At 39.3% G+C, this 19,980-nt stretch overlaps 1 protein-coding gene across 1 annotated transcript in view; it reads right to left on the bottom strand.

The window, feature by feature from the left end:
• Positions 1 to 3,288: 3,288 nt before the first annotated feature.
• Positions 3,289 to 19,980, bottom strand: part of LOC140944729 (uncharacterized) — a 19,632-nt gene continuing 2,940 nt past the window's right edge. Inside the window, exons 2-7 of the mRNA XM_073393847.1 lie at positions 15,152 to 15,405; positions 14,211 to 14,325; positions 13,359 to 13,484; positions 11,167 to 11,200; positions 4,396 to 4,522; positions 3,289 to 3,810 (exon numbers count right to left, since the gene is read on the bottom strand). Of these exons, the coding sequence (XP_073249948.1) occupies positions 3,289 to 3,810; positions 4,396 to 4,522; positions 11,167 to 11,200; positions 13,359 to 13,484; positions 14,211 to 14,325; positions 15,152 to 15,405 (1,178 nt within the window). The remainder of the gene's footprint in view (positions 3,811 to 4,395; positions 4,523 to 11,166; positions 11,201 to 13,358; positions 13,485 to 14,210; positions 14,326 to 15,151; positions 15,406 to 19,980) is intronic.

Raw genomic sequence — 19,980 nt, 5'->3', positions numbered from 1 at the left:
GTCGCGCTGACTTTACGTAATTAACAGCATCCGTTAACACATTATTAAAAAAAGCTTAATTGTTACTGTCTTCAGTTTACAGTACAAAGATGTAGCAAATAGCCTTTATGCTTTGGTTGGAAGCGTACTAGGTTTTACATATGTTAAATCGTCGAATTTCCCGCCAGTACCAAACCCTACTCGAGAGTTACAGGAAATGCAGTCATTTTCATTGTTACCAATAATACCAAAGATAAGCGAGCATAATTTTCAGTTTGTTTTATTGCACAAATATGTACCCAAATATGTACACAAGCGTGGTTTCCACAGGTGTTAGAGTCGTCGTTTAGTCCGACAGTAACAAACCCAACCCTGAAATTACAAGAAGTACAGTCGTCTTCATTGTTACCAAGAATGCCGATTCTTGCTTTGGAGCGGTTTTTCCAGGTGCACTCAGTGTTGAACCCTTCTCTGTTACAGTAGTCATTGAAGGGGGTGCAAGAGGCAATCAGTGAAAACCACGTGTTACGACCAAGTGAAGTAGGACGGTACTGTCCATCAGCGATCAGTGAATGCAAGGAACTGGCGCTCTCGGTGATTTGAATAAAATTGACCTGGTTGTTGATCTTCATACCGAGGCAAATTTTGGAGTTGGATGTGTTCCAGTAGGAGGAAGTTTTGTCTCCTGCGAGTCAAACCCAGTCTTTCCGCCGTCCACGTTAAAAGTTTCTTTGTTATTCCAAAGTGCAGAATTCTAGTGAAATTTGGCTGTTGGAAGAATATTATTAACGATGACTTCAAGTAAATCAGCGTTCCGGTATTTTTTAATTAGAACATAAAAATATAATTTTTAAAAAAATCATAAGCTAATATACCTTAGTATATACACACTCAGTGATCTTGGTGATTTAAGCAATCTGGTTGGTTCGCTATCTCGGACTATTCAACAATATTCACCTCCTAGCGAGTGGATAATGTGTGAGCTCGGTGTTTTTCCCATTTTTTTTTAGAGAACGATCTTTTAAAAGTCGACAAAATCCTAGGACTGAATTTTTTAAGGCAAGAAAAGACCTGGAAGGATTCAATACGGCGTTTTTCAATTTACTGTAGCTGAGTTTTGAGCTCAATGGATTGTTTACAGCTCCCGTGTATCCGCGTAGAAGAAGCCGTTTCGTGAACTCAGCGTTTTCTAACAAGAAAATTTTGGCTCAAAAATCGAAGTTTATTTATGACAAACAAATTTAAAAGGAAATGTTTGCAGAAATTCTACGTTTCAAGTAAACAGGAAAAAGAATGATACAGGAAGACGACGTCTTACCTCGAGCAACCGAGCCGGCCATTTTTGTCAGCACTTCATGCGAAGAACGACACAACGAGCCCTTTTGGCTGCAAACTTGGCAAGTCAACAGAAAACAACGAAGCTCCACTTTTCTTCTCAGGTAAGGAAACAGTTCAAACTTTTAGCGGTTCCATTTAAGCCATTACGCTGTTGTTTGCGAAATGATAAACTTGTGAATTGCCATGTTTTAAAATTCTGCAAAGATCTATTTTTAAACTTACGCGTGATTTGATCTGTCAATCAAATTGTACTTTTTGATGGTTTCCTCTCTGATTTTGTTGAGATCACTTCGTGTGTATATACTAAAACAATTATTCTTTTCAATCTCGGTGAATAGTGGCTTTCGCTTTCGCGGCTCGGCAAATATTTAGCCACTATTCACCTCGATTTCAAAGAATAATTGTTAATTATTCACGATATCCGCTATCTTTGCACCCGCTGAAGGACTGAAAGACGATGTCAAGTGATTTCTTAGGGGGTAATTAACGACTGATAAAATTTGCCAATGCAAGAAACCGTGGTCGAGTTTGTTTATTCTTGATAAATGAAAACGAACAATTTTCCATCTTAAAAACGATAGTGTTACTTTCAATTGTTACTTTGTTAGATGCATGAGCCACCGTACATGCCCTAAAAGCAAGCAATTAATAATAATGGCGCAAAACTTGTGGTAACTCTAACAGTATAAGGGATACGTAGTGTGGAGTTATTGATTCCATTGATTAAAGGGAAGATCATTGATAATACGAACCGCTTTGTTTTGTAATTTTACGATTTGAGACAGAGTGGAGCATTTGTTTATAATTATTTGGTCACAGTGTACAGTTTGGTCACAGTATGGTAAGGATATATTGTGACGGAAAGTATTTCCACGTTCGAATGATTTGAACACTCAACGGGGAGTCGGCGCTTTAACTCTCGGTAGACTTGGGGGAAACAAGACTCAATTGTAACTCGCTTGCGGGAAAGAACCGTCACTTCTCTTGAGGTACGGGGTCAAACCACCAACTGGTACAGTAAAAGCAAACTGAACATTGGTTCCAACAGCGTTTATTCTTGTACAGGTAGCACAAAATGTAATCGGCGATGTAATCAGCTCTGAAATGCGCGATTTAATGAGCAATGTAATCTGCTCTGAAATCCTCGATGTAATGCGCAATGTAATCGAAAAATCAGTTCAAAGCAACTTACTCTATATATGATTTGAATAACCATTGAAAACAAAAGAGTAGAATAGATATGTAAACAGAAATCATTTAATTTAGAAGTAAATGAAAATCAAATAAAAGAGATAGTTATAGCTTGTTATTGTTGCTATTTTTAAAAAGTGAATTAAAGTACTGGAACAAAAGCTAGTTACGTTTGCTATAAGGTCAACAAAACAGCGTTTATGTACAGTGTAATTTACAATATGAATGAAATTGAAAGGTCAGCTAGCGTCAGAAACGCGGACTAATTACTAGTTTTCTACTTTTAAAGCAAAACAAATATGTTTCGAATTTGCAAGTCAGCAAAACCTTTCATATTCCAAACTCAGAACTCAGCTTTTGCCACTATTTAGCCAACAGACTAAAGAACGTTATATTTGCAAATATACATATCAGTAAAATCCAGTGAAAACGAGATACATCTGTAAAAAGGTGCAAATGTAAACAGATGTCATGCAAAGTTGTTGTTTTGCCAATCTAAACACGTTGCTTTTTTTGCCGTTCACGTTGCCGTCGCCGTACACATCGAACATCAGTCTTCAAAGATTATCTGCCGGTAGCAAACTATAAGGAGCAATGGAGGCTGAGTCAGCCAATGATTTTAATCTTAGTTTCTCAGTGTGTCTTTCATTTCTAATGTATTATGGTTACGTGTAATCCAATCTAGAAATAGTCTATTGTTTATCCACATAAAACGAACACGATCTTAAGTTTAGTCATTATAAGCTAGCTTTCGTTTGGTAACAATGAAATTAACCCTTTTCACTGCACCAAAATATATCCCATTGTCTTAATATGCTTTTCGCCATTATCTGGGGCAGATGTACTAGCCTCGTTTCCACATGAGCTGCTCTTATCAGGATATCCTCCAGTACCAAATCTAATTCTAGAGCCACAAGAGGTGCAGGCGGGGTCGTTGTTAGTAATAATACCGATTCTTGCTTTGGAATTACCAAGATTACTACAAACAGCATTGAACCCTTCCTTGTTACAGTTGTACTGCAAGGAGGCTTTAGAACCAATCAGTGACTTCCACGTGTCACGACCCAGTGAGGTGCTGCGGTATTGCCCATCAGCGATCAGAGAGTACAAGGAGTTCGCCTGCTTGTTGATGACAATAAACTTGATCTGATGGCCGATGTTCATACCGAGGCAGATCTTGGAGAAGGATGTGTTCCAGTAGGAGGGAAGTTTGGTCTCCTGTGAGTCAAACCCAGTTTTTCCCCCGTCAAGGTTAAAAGTTTTTTTGTTTTTCCAAAGGGCGTTGTAGTAGAGAAATGTTTGCTGTGGTAGAAAGGAGGAAGAAATAGAAAAAATGTCATTTAAAAAGAAAAGTTCAAAGGTTGCTTTTCTTCCAAAGGTTACTTTTCTTTCTCGTGAAAGTGGAGCTGTAGTTTAAAGTTTGCTGTAAGAGGAACATTTACTGGCCGTCAAATTAATTGAACGATAAATTAATAATGTTTACAACGCAGAATAAGAATGTTTGGCCTGTTTTATTTTCGCGATGTGAGCCTCTGTATGGGTGCCTGCGGACGTCGCGTCGTTTTCGTCGCACGTTTCCCATCAAATCTTCGCATATTGAGCATCTTTTTTCGAGGTATTAAAAACACTACCAGCAGACTCAGCGCAACCACAGAAACGACAGAGACAAGAAAATAAGCCAAACAAACCCCCTGAACGTGTAGCACACTTTTTGGCTGGTTTATTTGCCGTCATTGCATGACTAATGTTGCCAAGCTTGATTGAAATGGCAATGCGATCGTCGTTTTAAGATCGTCGCTTCATCAGTGCCGATCTTCGCGTTCGATTTCGTCGGAAACGACCATACAGAGGCAAGTAGCTAAGAGTCTGACAAAGGCTACTTCTTACCTTTTTGCCGTCCATCTTCATGACCGGTGTCCATCCTCCATCCCCACATCCAAAATCTCCCATGTGACATAGAACGGATGTTGGCTTTGAGTCAAAGATAATTGTAATCATCTGAGTTGTGTTTTTCCTAGACAAAGAAGACAATTTTTGGAAAACAACTACAGTGAAACCTGTATTAGGTGGACCCAGTATTAAGCGGACACCAAGGCATTTCCCGATGGCGTCAAAAACATGACGATTTCACTGTTTACATATAAAAAACAGCATCGTTTAAAAACTAACAAACAACACTGATTAGTACTGAAACCTGCAAAACTTCTATGCCCAAACCTTGCTCTTACTAACGATTCCGTCGGTTACGCAGGATATTTATCTGTGGTTTTAAACACTGGTAAAGACGGAGCTTTGATAGCAGTAGGCGGAAAACTGTTTCACACAGGTATACAACGGGCAATAAAGAGTACTTCTAGGCATCAACAAAAGTGGCCGAGGATGTAAGTCAGTCATGATCCGGGACTTCGTGGTCGTGAAGGTGTTAAGACAAAATTCACAAGGAAAGGGCCAAGCGACTAAATAAAAAAAGCCGAAAGATCAATTAATAATAGTTTTCTCGTTCTTGCAGTGATGATCAATGAAGTGTTAATCAAGGAAAACACACTTGTTGCTCGTCACGCGATGCTCACAAAAAGGACAAGTACAAATAAGAACTGCATAGGAGAGTAGCTGGAAAACTCAATTAGCCGCTCTGATGAAATGACCATACTCTATCTTGTTTACAACACACTCCCCCCTCACTGACGAAGTCAATCACAAGGTGAGAAAAACTAATAACTCAAGATTTAGTTCAATGTTCAAAGACTCCAAATTCTCTGCTCAGACAGATCAAGTAGCAATAGTCACTGCTGAAATATCCTCATCTCTGACCACCTGAACGTTTCTGCTTCCGGGATGCACAGTAGCTCCTACTACAGTAACTGTGTCCTCGTCGCGCGCATTGACTTCAAGTGGGTAGTGCTTCTGAATTGGTCGTTTTAAGAGAACCTGGCGAAAAGAATTGTCCACTGTAACCACTTCTGCTGCACTTACTACATCATCCCTTCCGCGCAGAAGCTTTTCTACTTTACCCATCCTCCACTGTTGTCTCGGTGCCTTATCCGCATTGATGTGCACAATGTCCCCTACCTGAATTGCTCTCTTTGGCTCTGCTACCTTGAGTTTCTAGTATTCCCGGATTCCTGTCAAATATTCTGTTCTCCACCGATTTTTGAAGTGAGTGAGGAGGCTTTGCAGATATCTTTCACGTCGTGCCATCGTGCGTAGAGATTCTGTGGATGCGGTAGGCTTATCAAGTAATCTTCGACCAATTACGAGATGGGAGGGCGTGAGTGGATCCTCTGACAACTCTTCGTAGACACAAGTTAGGGGTCTAGAATTTAGAACGCCTTCAGTTTCGATGAAGACTGATTCTAGTTCCTCGTAGCTGAGTTTTGCATTTCCTAGAACTTCCTTGAGGCACCTTTTTACAAGCTTGACGCACATTTCGAAAAAACCACCCCACCAGCTTACCGTAAGCACATTGAATTTCCATTCGATGTTTCTTTTAAGCGCAAACTTCTTCACCTTAGCATCCTTGAAAGATGTTCCATTGTCTGAAATTATTAGGCCTGGGAATCCTGTTCTCCGGATGAATCTCTTCAAAACTCGTATAAATGAATTCGCAGACAGGTCTGGAGTAAGTTCAAGGTGGATAGCTCTGGTGCTGGCGCACGTAAACAGAGCAACATAGCACTTGTACATCTCCCCCCAGCAGATTGTTAGATATTCTTAACATAAAGCGGTCCGGCAAAGTCCACACCGACTTTAGTGAAAGCCAAGTCATCCGAGACTCGAGAGGTGGGTAGCGGAGGAGTGGGTAGAGTACTAAAAGCTTTTCCAGCATCTTCTTGCAAATCACACACTTAAAAAGAACATCCTTGACTGCTTGCCTTCCCTTGATTATCCAAAACTTGCTGCGAACTTCAGTTAGTGTTTCTCTAACTCCATTGTGTTTCACATTCTCATGAGACTGTCTAATCACCAGTTGTGTGAAGTACTGTTTCCTTGGTAATAAGACAGGAAATTTAGCTGAATGTGGGATTGAACAGTTCTGGATCCGACCTTCGCATCGTAGGACCCCATCGGCATCCTTGAAGACTCCAAATTGTTCCGATACTGTACTAGACTTTTCCTTCTCGTCCAGTTTCATTTGCATTTCTTTGTACCACATGTGCTCTGCTGCAATTATCTCCTGCATATTAAGGTCAGGTTGGGTCTCCATGCTTCTCTTGACTTTGCGAATGAACTTCAGGACGAGGGCTGTCACTCTAATAAGCCTGTTAAAACTACTGAGTCTTTCCGGTTGAATGACTTCACCATTGATCCACCACCACACAATTTGAGGATCAGTCCAGTTAATCACCGCGTCAACTTCAATTGTGCATGCCAACGCCTTATAAACTGCTGTAATGAGAGGGCTAATGTCAAACAAGCCATCAGTTCAAGCTGAGGAATTGTTTCTCCTTTCAAAGGGGTGACTCGGGTCTTGGAGGCTAGCAGGTGTGAATAGTGTCAATCGAACGTTGTCACTCGAACATACACATTTGCGCCATAGCAATCCTGTTTGCATCTGCAAACCCGTGCAGGTGAATTCATTTGACCTGCTCTGCTTCTATTCCATCCATGATGCAACGGAGGATTGTAAAACTTGAAACGTCTTCTATGTCTTCCACTAATTCCTTCCAACGTGAAGTAAGGTCTTCCGAAAGAGCTTCACCCCATTCAACCTTAAGCTGGCAGATTTGTTGAAACATGCATTTAAATGGCAGAATAAGTGGTGACAGCAAGCCTAGTGGATCATAGAATCGAGCGGTAACGCTCAACAGTTTTCGTTTTGTTAGAGTTCCACTCAATGTCTGCTTAGAGAACGCGCTGAGATCCAAATTGAAACAGCCTTCTGACTTGTCTCACATAACACCCATGACCTTGACAACAGTTTCTTCATTCATGGCATTGCTGTTAGTAGACTTTGGTTTACCAATATTTTCAGGTTCAACAGACTTGGTTGGTTCCACTGCAGGTTTTCCAGATAACATAATGGTCTCTTCTTTCTTGATTAATTCGTTTAATTCTCTGCTGTCTGATGCCCCCTTCCTCATATTAAATCCTTCTTCCCTGAAACGTGTTTTCAGCTTGTGATAAAGTTCAAAACAGCCCAATACAGTGTTCTTTCCAGAAACAAAGTCATCATCATACAAGGCTTTGATTACGGTGCTGACAAACTCTGGGTCAATGTTCTCATACTTTGATAAGTGGTTTCTTAATGTCACATTAAGAATGAATGGAGAACAGACAAGGCCAACACTACCCGCATAAATCTTAACTTGATTATTTCTGTATTCAAGTAGTTGACATCATCAGTCCATAAGAAGCTCAGCAAATTCTTATCCTCTGGCTTGACGTTGACGTTAAGAAATGCCTTCTCTAAATCTCCCATCAAAGCAATCTTTGGGAGTCGAAATCTCAACAGGATATCAAAGAGCAATGGAGTTAACGCAGGTCCAGATGAAAGACAGTCATTCAAACTTGGTTCACTGTACTGAGACTTTGCACTAGCATCATAAACAACTCGCAGTTTAGTGGTAGCTCGATCTTCCTTCAGTACTTCCTTGTAAGGAATGTAGTGAACAGTTCCTGGGACAACTTCCTCTTAGCCTGCGTAGCAAGCGTTTCCTCGCGAGGTTCGTCTAAAAAACTGGGACAAGAGCAAAAAAAATGAATAACGGGGGAGGGGGAGGGGAATGAAGGAACCGCTTGCCCACAAACCCCTCGATTTTGAAAAACTGCGTTCGCCCACGAACGCAGCTTCTGATTGGCGCGGTGCGGGTAGTGTTGATTACTTATCATTGGAAACATCAATCAAACCAGGTATACTTTGTTTTCGTGCGTCACAGATCTGGTCTCATCTGATTTGTGGTCGCAGATTACAAATGCTTTGGACTGATATTTATTTGAATCGTGTTTGTGCGAAGGTTTATGAGATCAGAGTCTTCAAAGTATAATTGGAGATCGAGCAGTGGAGACTTGAAGGCCAATTTATTACTGGCTGGAAAAAATGGACTGTTTGTTGGAGATAACATCAACATAAATCAGAACATCGGTACTCGACACTAGCTAAAGCCGCCATGCATGGACAAGCGATTTGTCAGCTTTTTGAAATGAAAAGATTCTTTTTGTTTACTGGAAATGTATTGGCATCTATTGTAGAGAACGTCTCGACAAAGGCTGAAGAGCAGCCGCTCTGCAAAACATATAGCCGGCGGAGTGAATTGTTCCGGACAAATCATTTTTGACGTGTCGACAAGGTTTCAGACGAGATAAAGCCACACAATAAAAAATAAGAAATTCCGCAGCAATCAAGCAATCATTCATAGTTTTAACTTTCTTTTATCGTAAATCTTTTTTATTACACTTCTTGCAATCGCCTTCAACTTGTTCTATTAGTAATTTTACAAATCTGGTAATCCAGGAGTAATCTGTTCGTTATGTTTCTATTTTGACGAGCTGTCAATTTACAAATGAACCGAACCGTGAAATATTAAGGGGCGTTTTCCAGAATCGTGGGGTTTGCAGGCAAGCGTTTCCTCTTCTCCCCTCCCGCTCCCCCTTCAACCTTTTTTTTGCTTCCGCTCAGTAACGTTCGCGCAATAACTCGATTGGAAACGTTTGCTACGCAGGCTAACTTCCTCTTAACGCTTGTCAATCAATTCAATAACACCAGAGTCCAGCTGTTCTTTGATTACAATATCATACTGGTTTACTAACTTTGATTCCGATGACTTCAATCTTTTCAGTAAGGAGACCAGACGGTTTTGTGCCAAGGAGTAGTTGTCTGGAATGATGGGGTGTTCTTTTTTGAATGGGAGAAAAACTTCATAGCGGTCACCATTGAATCTTACTTTAGTTAGATACTCTTTACAGAAATCGTCTTCCCTTCCTTTAACAAATTTGTGCTCACAGTTTTTTCCTGTGTGGCGCCGCGGGTTTGTCTGAATTGCATCGGTTGTTTCTGCATGCTGCACAAAGATAAATGATGTTTACCGCCACAGTTATAACATCTAGCTGAAAAATCTTTACTGATGTGACCACTCCTTAAACAACCAAAACATCGTCCTTTCTGTAGGAGAATGTTGTTCTTTGTCTCAGGATCAGTGACAACAGCACACCTGTTTGATGGATGAGGGCCGTTGCAAAAAGTGCACCACATTTCATTGTTCGGCAGTGGTCCTTCTTGGTTTGAAAACAACGTTGATGAAATGGGAGGTCCCCTGATTTGACCTTGACGAAATTTAAATCCAAAGTCTCGTTTTTCCTTCACACCCAAGTTTGGCGTTTGCTCTGAAACCGGTCCCAGGGCACACCTTTCCCGTATTTATAATTTTTCCGCAAAGGATTTCATCATAGTGTCGAAGTCCCATTTGTCGGACATACCACGACTTAAAATAAGACGTAACTCTCGCGGTATTTTGGCCATTATGACAGGCGTGAGAAATGTTCAGTATGTCTCAGATGATACACTGATTACTTGTAAACTTCCGGGTGGCCGCTTCAGTTTTGTCCAAAAGTTGCCGTAGTTGTTTCAAATCACTGGAATCATTCAGTTTTGGCAGCTGCATCAACATTTCAATGTGTTTTGAAATAATTACTTGTTTGCCTCTAAAAGGCTTCGTGAGAAGATCGACCTCATGGTTGTAATTCGACCCGCTCAAAGGCAATTCCGTAATAGTTTCGACTGCAGTTCCCACTAACAAGGATTTCAAATACTGGAATTTGTCGATTTCGCTGAGTTCCTCGCTTAAATGGATAGCAGATGAGAAACTGTCCCAAAATGTTGTCCATTCTGTGGGATCGCCAGCGACTTTGGCAAAGTGAGTTTTGGAATTTTAGCCTTGCTACTCGTTTTCGCGCCAATCGGAGCTTCTTGTTGATTTATCAACGGCGTTGTCTCGGCTGAAGTTTTGGATTCCTTGGCAAACGATAACCGTGAGGAAATAAGCGAGATTGTTTCTTCAAAGGAAGCTTCGAATTCATAGCGGTCTAATATCTATTTTTCAATTGCATCCGCTCCCACTAATTCCGCGATTTCTTGGTTGAGAGTTTCGATCTGTTTCTGCTGTTTCTCGAGGTTGATCTTGTGAGAACTCTAGCGTTGGGCGAATATTTTCCACGTCCTCTTCTTGAAGCAATTTTCTGACTGTACTTACAACCTTTCGCACGTAGACTCTAAAGCACGACCGTTCCAATTTTTTTTTTTCTTGAGATCTGACATTGTTATAAACTTTTCCACCGTGAAATGATCCGTGTATTAAACATGTGTTATAACTTGTTGTCTTCTGTTCGTTCCCGATCCGCTTCAGTTCTTTCCGCTCAATTCATTCATCCCGGGTCTTCGGCATCAAAAATAATGAAATGACCATTATAACGTCTTTGCCCTTTCCCAAGGCGTTTGCTCTCAAGGAAGGTGTTGCTGTACCATGTGACTAACGAGGTGCAATTATGACCCATTCTGAATCTCCTTAAACTGTCTTGGCCCACGCGAAATATGTTCTGTATTGGTTGCCGTGCAATTTGGCGCATTTTTGTCTACATGTATATGAAATGCAAGCATCACTCATCAGTGCTGAAAGCTCTGTTATCTTAATTAAAAAAAACTTTGAATAATGTTTTGCCACTCACATGCTCTTGTCAAAAATGTCCTGGCCCGTCGAAACTGTATGAAAATAAAGGAAAATAGCTATTAATAAAACATAGTTGTTGTTTTCAGTGATTTAAATTTTTGCAATACCGATGACTAGAGGCATTAGCTGGAAGTAACGTCAGATAGTTTTAATTTCTTATTTTTTATTTATATGTTTTAGTTGAAAGAATCGTAATCGTTTAAAAGTCAGACTTAAAATGCTTGTCCTCCATACTAAAAAGTGCCTTCCTCTATTTCTAATGAGCGTCTCTCTTATTGAATGGGAACAGTAGACTTGCCAAGACTTGCCCGCTCTACACTTACCCGATTGGATATTGTAGAATCTATTATGTGTTCAAAATAAAAGCGGGCAGTTTTTGAACGCGCTCATCGCCTTCTTGGAAACTCTTTGCTAGGAAAAAAGTCTTACCATCACCAAGTCTTATATAATATGCTAACTACAAGGGGCGTAGCCAGCCCGTAGGCCCGTAGGTCCTGGTCTACACTTGTTTTTCCGCCCGCCTGACTTTTCACGGTAGTATGACTCATAAATTTTGGAAGACACTTAAAATTTCTTAAGAAATACTTTCCAGTCTGTAAATAACAAAGAAGCAGCAAGATTAAATCTCCTAGCGTTAAAGAACCATTGGATTGTAAGGAACATGATGTCTACCGTACAGGAAATTGCATTTTCATTTTCGTCCTCAGCTAAGCGGAAGCACCAGTTTCAGGAGACGTTAAAAGAAACACCTGAAAGTCAAGTGCAAATGGGAAGCTGCGAACACTTTGCGAGACTCGTTGGTTGCGAGACTCGTAGGCTGCAAGAGCTGACGCCTTGTGTACTCTTAAGTTATCATTTGACGTGATCTTAAAGACTTTAGAAGTGCTTCACAATATGCAAGACTGAGAAGCAAGGGAATCTATCAAACAAACATCGCCGAGTTGAGTATACGCTACTCCCACATAACAATGACGTTACCAAGCCTCTTGCGCTGAATTTGTTTCTAAGTGGATTTGCGGAGTTAGAAGTCGATAAAGGTTTTATCAAAAACAAAAAGGTCCCACGTGATTTGATAGAAAAAGGCTACCGAAATAACAAAAATACTTTCGACAACGAGAGTATAGTGAGGAAAGTTCATCGGATAGAGAGGAAGAGGGGGAGTAAATAACTTTGTGAATGGCAGTGAAGCTGAAGCCACCCAGCAAGAGAGTGATAGAGACAACGGCACTGAAAACGAACAGAAAGTAGTAGCTCTGAAACGTCCACAACCTAAGGTGGCGGATCCAGACCTTTAGATAAGGAGAGGGGGAGAGGGACGGTCAAGGTAAGGAGAAATAGATAGTTTTCAACTCCACTTTGCGTATGTGTAATTGTATGTGCTTTGTTACAAATAGAGGACATAAGCCGTTTCTCGTCCTGCTAGGTGATCGCACCTCTTATTCCCATTTTTAAAACACTTTTGCACTCATTAGGTACTAGAATGGAGTCCAGCAATAATTCTTATTCTTGGGTAGAGGAACAGGCGTCCAAAAGGGCTTGAAGCTCATCAACGTTGGTAATAAATGCCACGATGCCCAGAAAGGGATCATGAATACAGGGTTTTTAAAAAGAGCGGAACTCGAACAAAGATCAGTTTTCCTAGCAAACTGAACTTACAAAAACGACAGCGCTTTCAAAAACTGCCCGCTTTTATTTTGAACACATAATAGATTCTACAATATCCAATCAGGTGGATATAGAGCGGGCAAGTCTAGGCAAGCCTATTGTCCCTATATGTATTAGAGAGGAGCTGATTAGATAAGGAGGAAGACACTTATTTAGTATGAAGGAACCCACTTATTACTTATGCAGGAAGGCAGTGACTACTTACTAGACAAATATGTTTTACTAATGAGGTGACATCATTAAATGACTAAATCTAGCTAGACCTTGCTAGACACTAACAAGGTATATCTTGCGACCACTTGCAACATAGTATACTACTCTTATTGGAAAAATCATTACAGGAGATCGATGAACGGTTACTCCAGCCATTCATATTTGCAGTCCAGAGCAACAACATTGTTTGTAGTCTTGACTGCCCCCTTAAGATAGTCCATTAAGTAAGTCTGAATCGACGAAGATAAAACACTACGATTTATTTAAAGCTAAGAATGGTTTAATTTCTCCCATACAAAATGCCTCACTCACTCGGTTCACAGTCGTCTACACCACCATAGTATCCCGGATTACAGGTGCAGGTGTAAGATCCCGCATTATTGGTGCAGAACGTATTGGCGCTGCAGTTGTGTGTTCCAGCGGCGCACTCGTCTACAACTGGTAGGAATGTTAAGTAAAATAGGCCATCAAATCACAGCAAGAAAAAAAATACTGATTAAAGATAGAAAACAAACCGCAATGAAAGTTAAGATGGCTAGCAAAATATGCACTTCATTATTATATTACTTTCCAGTCATTGGTTCTAAAGTACCGTGTGTCGGTTGTTTTGAAAGTTATTATTGTGAGGATTTTCGCTGATTGCTTGTGCTCGAGCTGATTTCGTTATGATTGAGGTTTGTAGATCAAGGCAATTATTTAATCCGTATTTGTGTGGACAGCTTTATTTATGTTATTTCCCTTTTAATGGATTTGTCAATAAAAGTGTAGTTTATCTTAAGGCTTAATTGAATAAGAGAGTCGCTCCTTGAAGTGGCCACGTTTAATTTGGGGTCTTAGCTGACCTTGGATATTTTTCTTTATCGGAATTCCTTGGCTTTTGGTAATTATTTAGATATTGCATCTAGGATTTCGTTGGTAAGCTTCCATTGGCTTTCTTGGACATTTAACCTGATAGGCTTGTTTTATTACTTTGGTGGGCAACAGAAATTACATTAAAGTCATTATATAATAAAAGTACCGCAAGTCCGAATATGAAGTATACGCATCATTATTATTATTATTATTAATATTATTATTATTATTATTATTATTATTATGTTCACTTATACTCAGTTTTTATGGTCAACAGGAAAAAACGATGTTTATATACCTACAGAAACTCACCGATCTCACAGTACTCTCCTTTAAATCCTGCAGCACACATACAGCGGTATCCTTTGTCTGTAAAACCAGTTTGACAAGTTGCTTTGTTCTTGCAAAGGTTCTTCACACATTTGTTCTGGGACGGAAAAATTTACGAGATCAGAGCAATTTACTTTAAGGTAGCAGCTGAAACTCTAGCTTCACTTCTAACTGCTTAACTGATCATGAGAATCATGGATCACAAAGTGCACAAGTTGCGTCTTCTTCGATGAACTTCTTTACATTCCGTCCCGCAGTACAAACATACATGAAATTCATATATTCATTATTTTTAATAATCTTTTCCGGTTAGTTCTATAACAAAATAAGGAATCATCCGCTGCTGGGTACAAAGGCCATCTTGTATATAGTGTATTAGTTGGTCTTTAATTTGCCTCAGATACCAGGGCGAGGGGGGGAGGGGGGGGGGGGGGGGAGAAGGAGGTACTTGAAGAAGTTTTTGCTGGGTATGTGCCACTGGTCTCTCAAAGCCCCTACCCCATTATAGTCTATTCTGTGACCAATTATAGACCCCATCTTAGTCACTTTTGGGCAAATATGTAATTCTCGCGATCCCAACTTAGTCACTTTCTATTTTTATGAAGTGACCCATTTTTTAAACTGAATCAAGAACACTTTACTTTTCACCTACAGTACAAACATACTGATACGTTTGCTAACCGTAAATATGAAGAACTTTCTTGCCCAGAAAAATCCGAAAATGTGCGACCCCATTCTAGTAACTCTATTGAAAATGCGACCCTACTGTAGTCAATCCAGTCGTGAAAATGTGACCCCATCCAGCGGCACATCCCCATTAGCCTCTCATAAGGAAGTACCCCCCCCCCCCCCTCCACCCACCCCCTGGGCTAAAATATAAGGCCGTACTTTAGTTGAAGTCCACTTTGAAGTTCCTCACTTACCTCGGCTCCTTGATAAATGTAATCATCTTTTGTCTCCAGCTTATCGTCTTGTTCTTCGACAGTGGCGTTATTCAGCTCACATTGCGGGCTCATACTAGACTTCTTAAAGTTGAAACTAGCGCAGTCGGGTTCAAAAAAGCAATGTATCTCACAGGTTTTCGCGTCAAGGGCGTCAATGCTGCGAATCACGTGATGTTTTAGACGTTTACCTTCAAAGATGTGGTTGGCTCTCCATTCCAGGTGACGACAGGTGTCTGGAAAGAGGGTTTCCGTTAGCAATGGAAATAAAATCGTTGGTGTCCATGTATGAAGGAATAATCCAGGAAATCAGTACTTAAGAGGGGAGTCTGGTTAAAAGCATTGATTTTCGGTTACTTCGGCCCTTTTTCTCAAATATCTAGCCAAGATTTCATTCAATCGAATAATGACTCAATCAGGCTGGAGTTTTTGATTCATTAATTTTTGGAATTTTTTTGGATGATTTTTTGAATATTTTTAATGTAGAAAAATTAGAGGGGAATATTAAAAATTCTGGAAAATTGAAAAATATCGGAAGGTCCACCACCCCAACAAGGTCCCTGTGATCCCATTAGTCGGACTTACTGGTTTACATGTATACCTTCTCTACCCTAATCGATTTCATTCCCAGATCAACATCATTTCCCCTAAAACAAGCAGACTCGGCCCCCTTACGAATTCTGTAATTTTTAGCTAATTTTTAATGAAACGCTAAAAAACGAACTGAATACTATACAGTAGTTTACGGCAAAAGTCACGTTGGCTTCTGCTTTCCATATTATCGATTTCTGAGATCATATAATCCCCTACCATGCTTGTTATTAATTCTAATATAACTATGGGCCGATTTTCACCAAATTAGCAGCAAATATGTATGAAAAATAAACGAACAGCTACTGAAATGGACAGGCCCCCAGAAAATATCCTCTTGATAAAATTCACACATTAAAAAAACCGAGGATGGGTAGAATTCAGACTCCCGCCCTTGTACGTCCAAGGAATACCGTTTCCTAGGAGAGGCTGCAGGAAGCAGTTTTAACAACCAACTTTTGCTTTATCAGCTTTTACTGCTAACAATCGAAACAATGGTTTTACTAACACTCAGCCGGGACTTGAGCCCAAAACAGACGCAGCGGAAAATGTTGGTTTTATATCATCTGAAAAGTTCCACACACAGATAGGTGCGTTGCATTGTGATATAGGTCTACTACAATACTGGAAAACTACCAAGAATACTTTTAGCACTGTTCTGGGCTGTTACATTTTTAACGCATTTATAATTGGTACATATTTATTATTATTATTATTGATTCAGACGTCGCATGTCAAAGCAGTTATCTCTTGAATCAATAAATTAGGCACATGTGAAATTCGACGTTTGAACTGCGTAATGCGCTCTGATACATATTCCTGTAAGTTTTGCTTTCAATTTACCACATTATGTTACTAGCTATATGCACCACACAGGTAAAAAAGAGTCAGAGTAAAAAATAAAAAGAAAAAAAAATAAGGTCACGAAAAATCTCCTTTAAGGAGATTCGAACCCGCACCATCTGAATACGTTAGGCCCTAAAATCCACTGGACCACCTCAGTAAGCGCTGCCAAATTAAGTTTGAAAGAGGTATATATTCCTTCTCTATGGTGATTGACAGTTTTCAAGGATGGCTTTTTCGGTTTCCGTGTATAATTAATTATTTAACTGATCGAAGCCAGACGTAAATCTCAAAATAAACCCATTAATATTCTTTCAGGCTTGGTCCATGCCAGGGAACGTTTAAGAAATTTATGAAGTATCGATCTCGCGGCTACCGAATGAACAGTATGACCATACGATTCTCTCCTTGCACGTAAGGTGTCTTTTCATCGGTCGGGGAAAACATTAACACAACATTGTTTATCATTATTTCCATTGTTTTAGGTTAGGGTGGCAAACCCTTTGGCTTTTAGCGTTAAAAGAACTGCATGCTTCACGATCTCTCTCCCCAGAATGAAGAAAAAAAATATGGCCGCCAAATACATCCTTTTAGCTTTGAAAGTTCTCCTTTATTAACAAACGTTGAACACTTATTCGGCAAACAAACAGTTAAGTTGAAAAAAAATTTTACGAAAGTCTCCTTTTCGATTTTAATTTGCAATATCGGTCGATTTACATAACTTTTAAACTTCTGGCTCAGTTTTCGTCTGCTTCTGTTTTGAAAATGGAATACCAATTACTCAGGGATAATACAGAGTAAAGATTTGTAGAGAAAAACAACAAAAACGTGCAGAATTACGGCGAAAAATTAACATTAAAAACGAACTTAAATATTCAAATGCTCTGATCACGTGATTGATGACATCATGTCCCTCTTTTGGTAACGAAAAAAAATGGCAGGTAGAACATTATTTTCCTGCAAATTTTCTCTGTCGTGTGATGAAACGTTTACTCTCTACAGCCCTCGGCCTAGTTTCCCGACTTATTCGCTCATGTTCATTGTCCCCTTAAATTTTAAATTCCGGACGTAAACTGGTTATTTTTAAATGCTCCACGCAACCAAAACATCAAATATGGCATTTTGTTTCAACCCAATGAAGAAATCTTGTCACAGCAACAAAAAACCCTAATTCAGCAATGGTCACGTGACTGATGACGTCATCACCCTAGATGTGACATGAGAAGATATTTTATGGCAAATGCTATCTTGTTGTGGTCTGACATTCTTCTACGTATAAAACTTTCAAAGTTATGAAGCTTTCAAAAAAAAAATGCCCCAAAGGATTCTAGGATAATTTTTTAAGATAATTTTACTTTACTTTTATGACTATTATTGTTATTATAAAAGTTTTCAGCGCTATTAATTGCTTCCTACACTCTCCTAGAACCGGGGCCATTCGTTGGTCCTGAGGAACCAGGGGAGATTTTTATTTGATGGACAGACACCTTCTCAGTATGTGCGCCGTTTCTAGGAGGGTGATCTTTTGCAGCTCATTAATGTTACTGGCTCCAGGGATCTTTCCTAAATTCTGGTCCATTCCCTTTCTAATGTTAGTCCCAGTGACCAACAATAACCGGCGCAATCTCTGTCCTCATTCCCCACATTCTCGTGGTTTCAATCTCAAGATATTTGTATTTTGAGAGCTTTTCAATGACTTTCGTCTAGGTGTTTCGGTCGGATGGTACCGATACATCTATAAGTTTGGAACACTTATAGATGCAATATTATTATTATCATTATCATTATCATTATCATTATCATTATCATTATCATTATCATTATCATTATCATTATCATTATCATTATCATTATCATTATCATTATCATTATCATTATCATTATCATTAAACGACTTTCTTCGAAAGTTACGTTTGTTAGCAAGTCTGGCTAATATATATTTAGGTTAGCAGGCGTATTTTCGCGTGGAGGGAGGCGACGACCGGAAATACGTCAGCGTTCACAGCGGGATATATCAAGGTTTTTCATGTAGAGTCAATTTTCTAGTTTTTGTAACCGTAATGTGATATCTACAGTGAATGATGCATTACAAAAGACCTGCTGCACCTGCTAAATGTTTGCAACTTTCCAATTATGCATGCTTGACATAAAATGATGGCCAATTTATACACAAACATGGATCTCAACTCATTCCAATATTATTCAAACTATTTTCAGGATAGAGATAAAATGTTTGGTTAAAAAACAACAACTACAACAAGAACAACAGCGACTTTTTTTTTTTAGGCCACAAACTTAAAGCAGAACTGTTTCGTATTTTTAATACGTTAAATTATGTAGCTATCGACGAGATGCAAAATTTAATGTTTTAAATTCACCCAGCGGTTACAAGTCCACACAACAAACTTTTTTTTGCCCAAATTGGTCCAAAATGCTGTTTAATATAGTAATGTGAAAGAACATAAAATTGCAACCCCAATAACCTTTTGTGACTGTGTTAATGACTTCTTTTCGCCTGAGCAAAAATACCGACAGCTTTCCATCAAAGCTATCATGAAAACGATAAGTTAATAAATACCTGATGACTTTATACTAACGCCAAAATGATAAGGGGTAACCTCCAATAGGAATAAACTAACCTTCGCTGTTTGAATCATGCCCATCTGTCCAGGAGATGAGCCCCAGTGAAATCCACAAAATTATTAGCTTCATTATAAAAATAAAAGGAGAAGAATACATTTAGCAAGTAAATTGCTTTTAGGAAAAGTTTTCTTTGAGAATGTTCAGCCCTAAAAACCGTTTTTTCCCGAGCGCTGTAGTTTTGGCGAAACTGTGTGTGATTTTTTTATGCTAGTCAACCTAGGGATAGTATACTTTACATAGAATTTCCAAATATATCAACACTCGTTAGTGCTAAACCACACAGAATCGTGTTTTTTAGGTGTTTTTCACTTTAATTGGTTGGCGAAAAGAGTTTCTTTAATAAGTAATAGAGCATTGATAATTGGTTGTTGAGTTTTTGCATCGTCATGGTTAGTATAGGTTGACACATGACGATAACTAGCTTAATATTAAGATTCCATGACGTTTTAACCTGATTATTACTTTTGTTTTTATTCTATAGTTTTTTTTTTGTTTACAGAAAGCAACACGCCATTAAACGGTGTGTCAAAAAATCTTAAAAGGTTTTTATATACCTAATAAATTCCCTATACCTTGGTGCCTACTAACTGGTGCTGATTATTATTACTTTAGAAGGTCTCACATCAGTATCGATAGAAAAGAAAACGACTAAGAATTTCGCCGATAGAATTTTGGCATGAAAAACTACCTTTTCTTGTTTCAGTTTTAAGAAAAATGTTTGGCATAATTTATGT

This window comes from Porites lutea, chromosome 7, assembly GCF_958299795.1.
Source record: "Porites lutea chromosome 7, jaPorLute2.1, whole genome shotgun sequence".
NCBI classification, from domain to species: domain Eukaryota; kingdom Metazoa; phylum Cnidaria; class Anthozoa; order Scleractinia; family Poritidae; genus Porites; species Porites lutea.
This window is presented reverse-complemented; position numbering and strand designations above follow the sequence as displayed.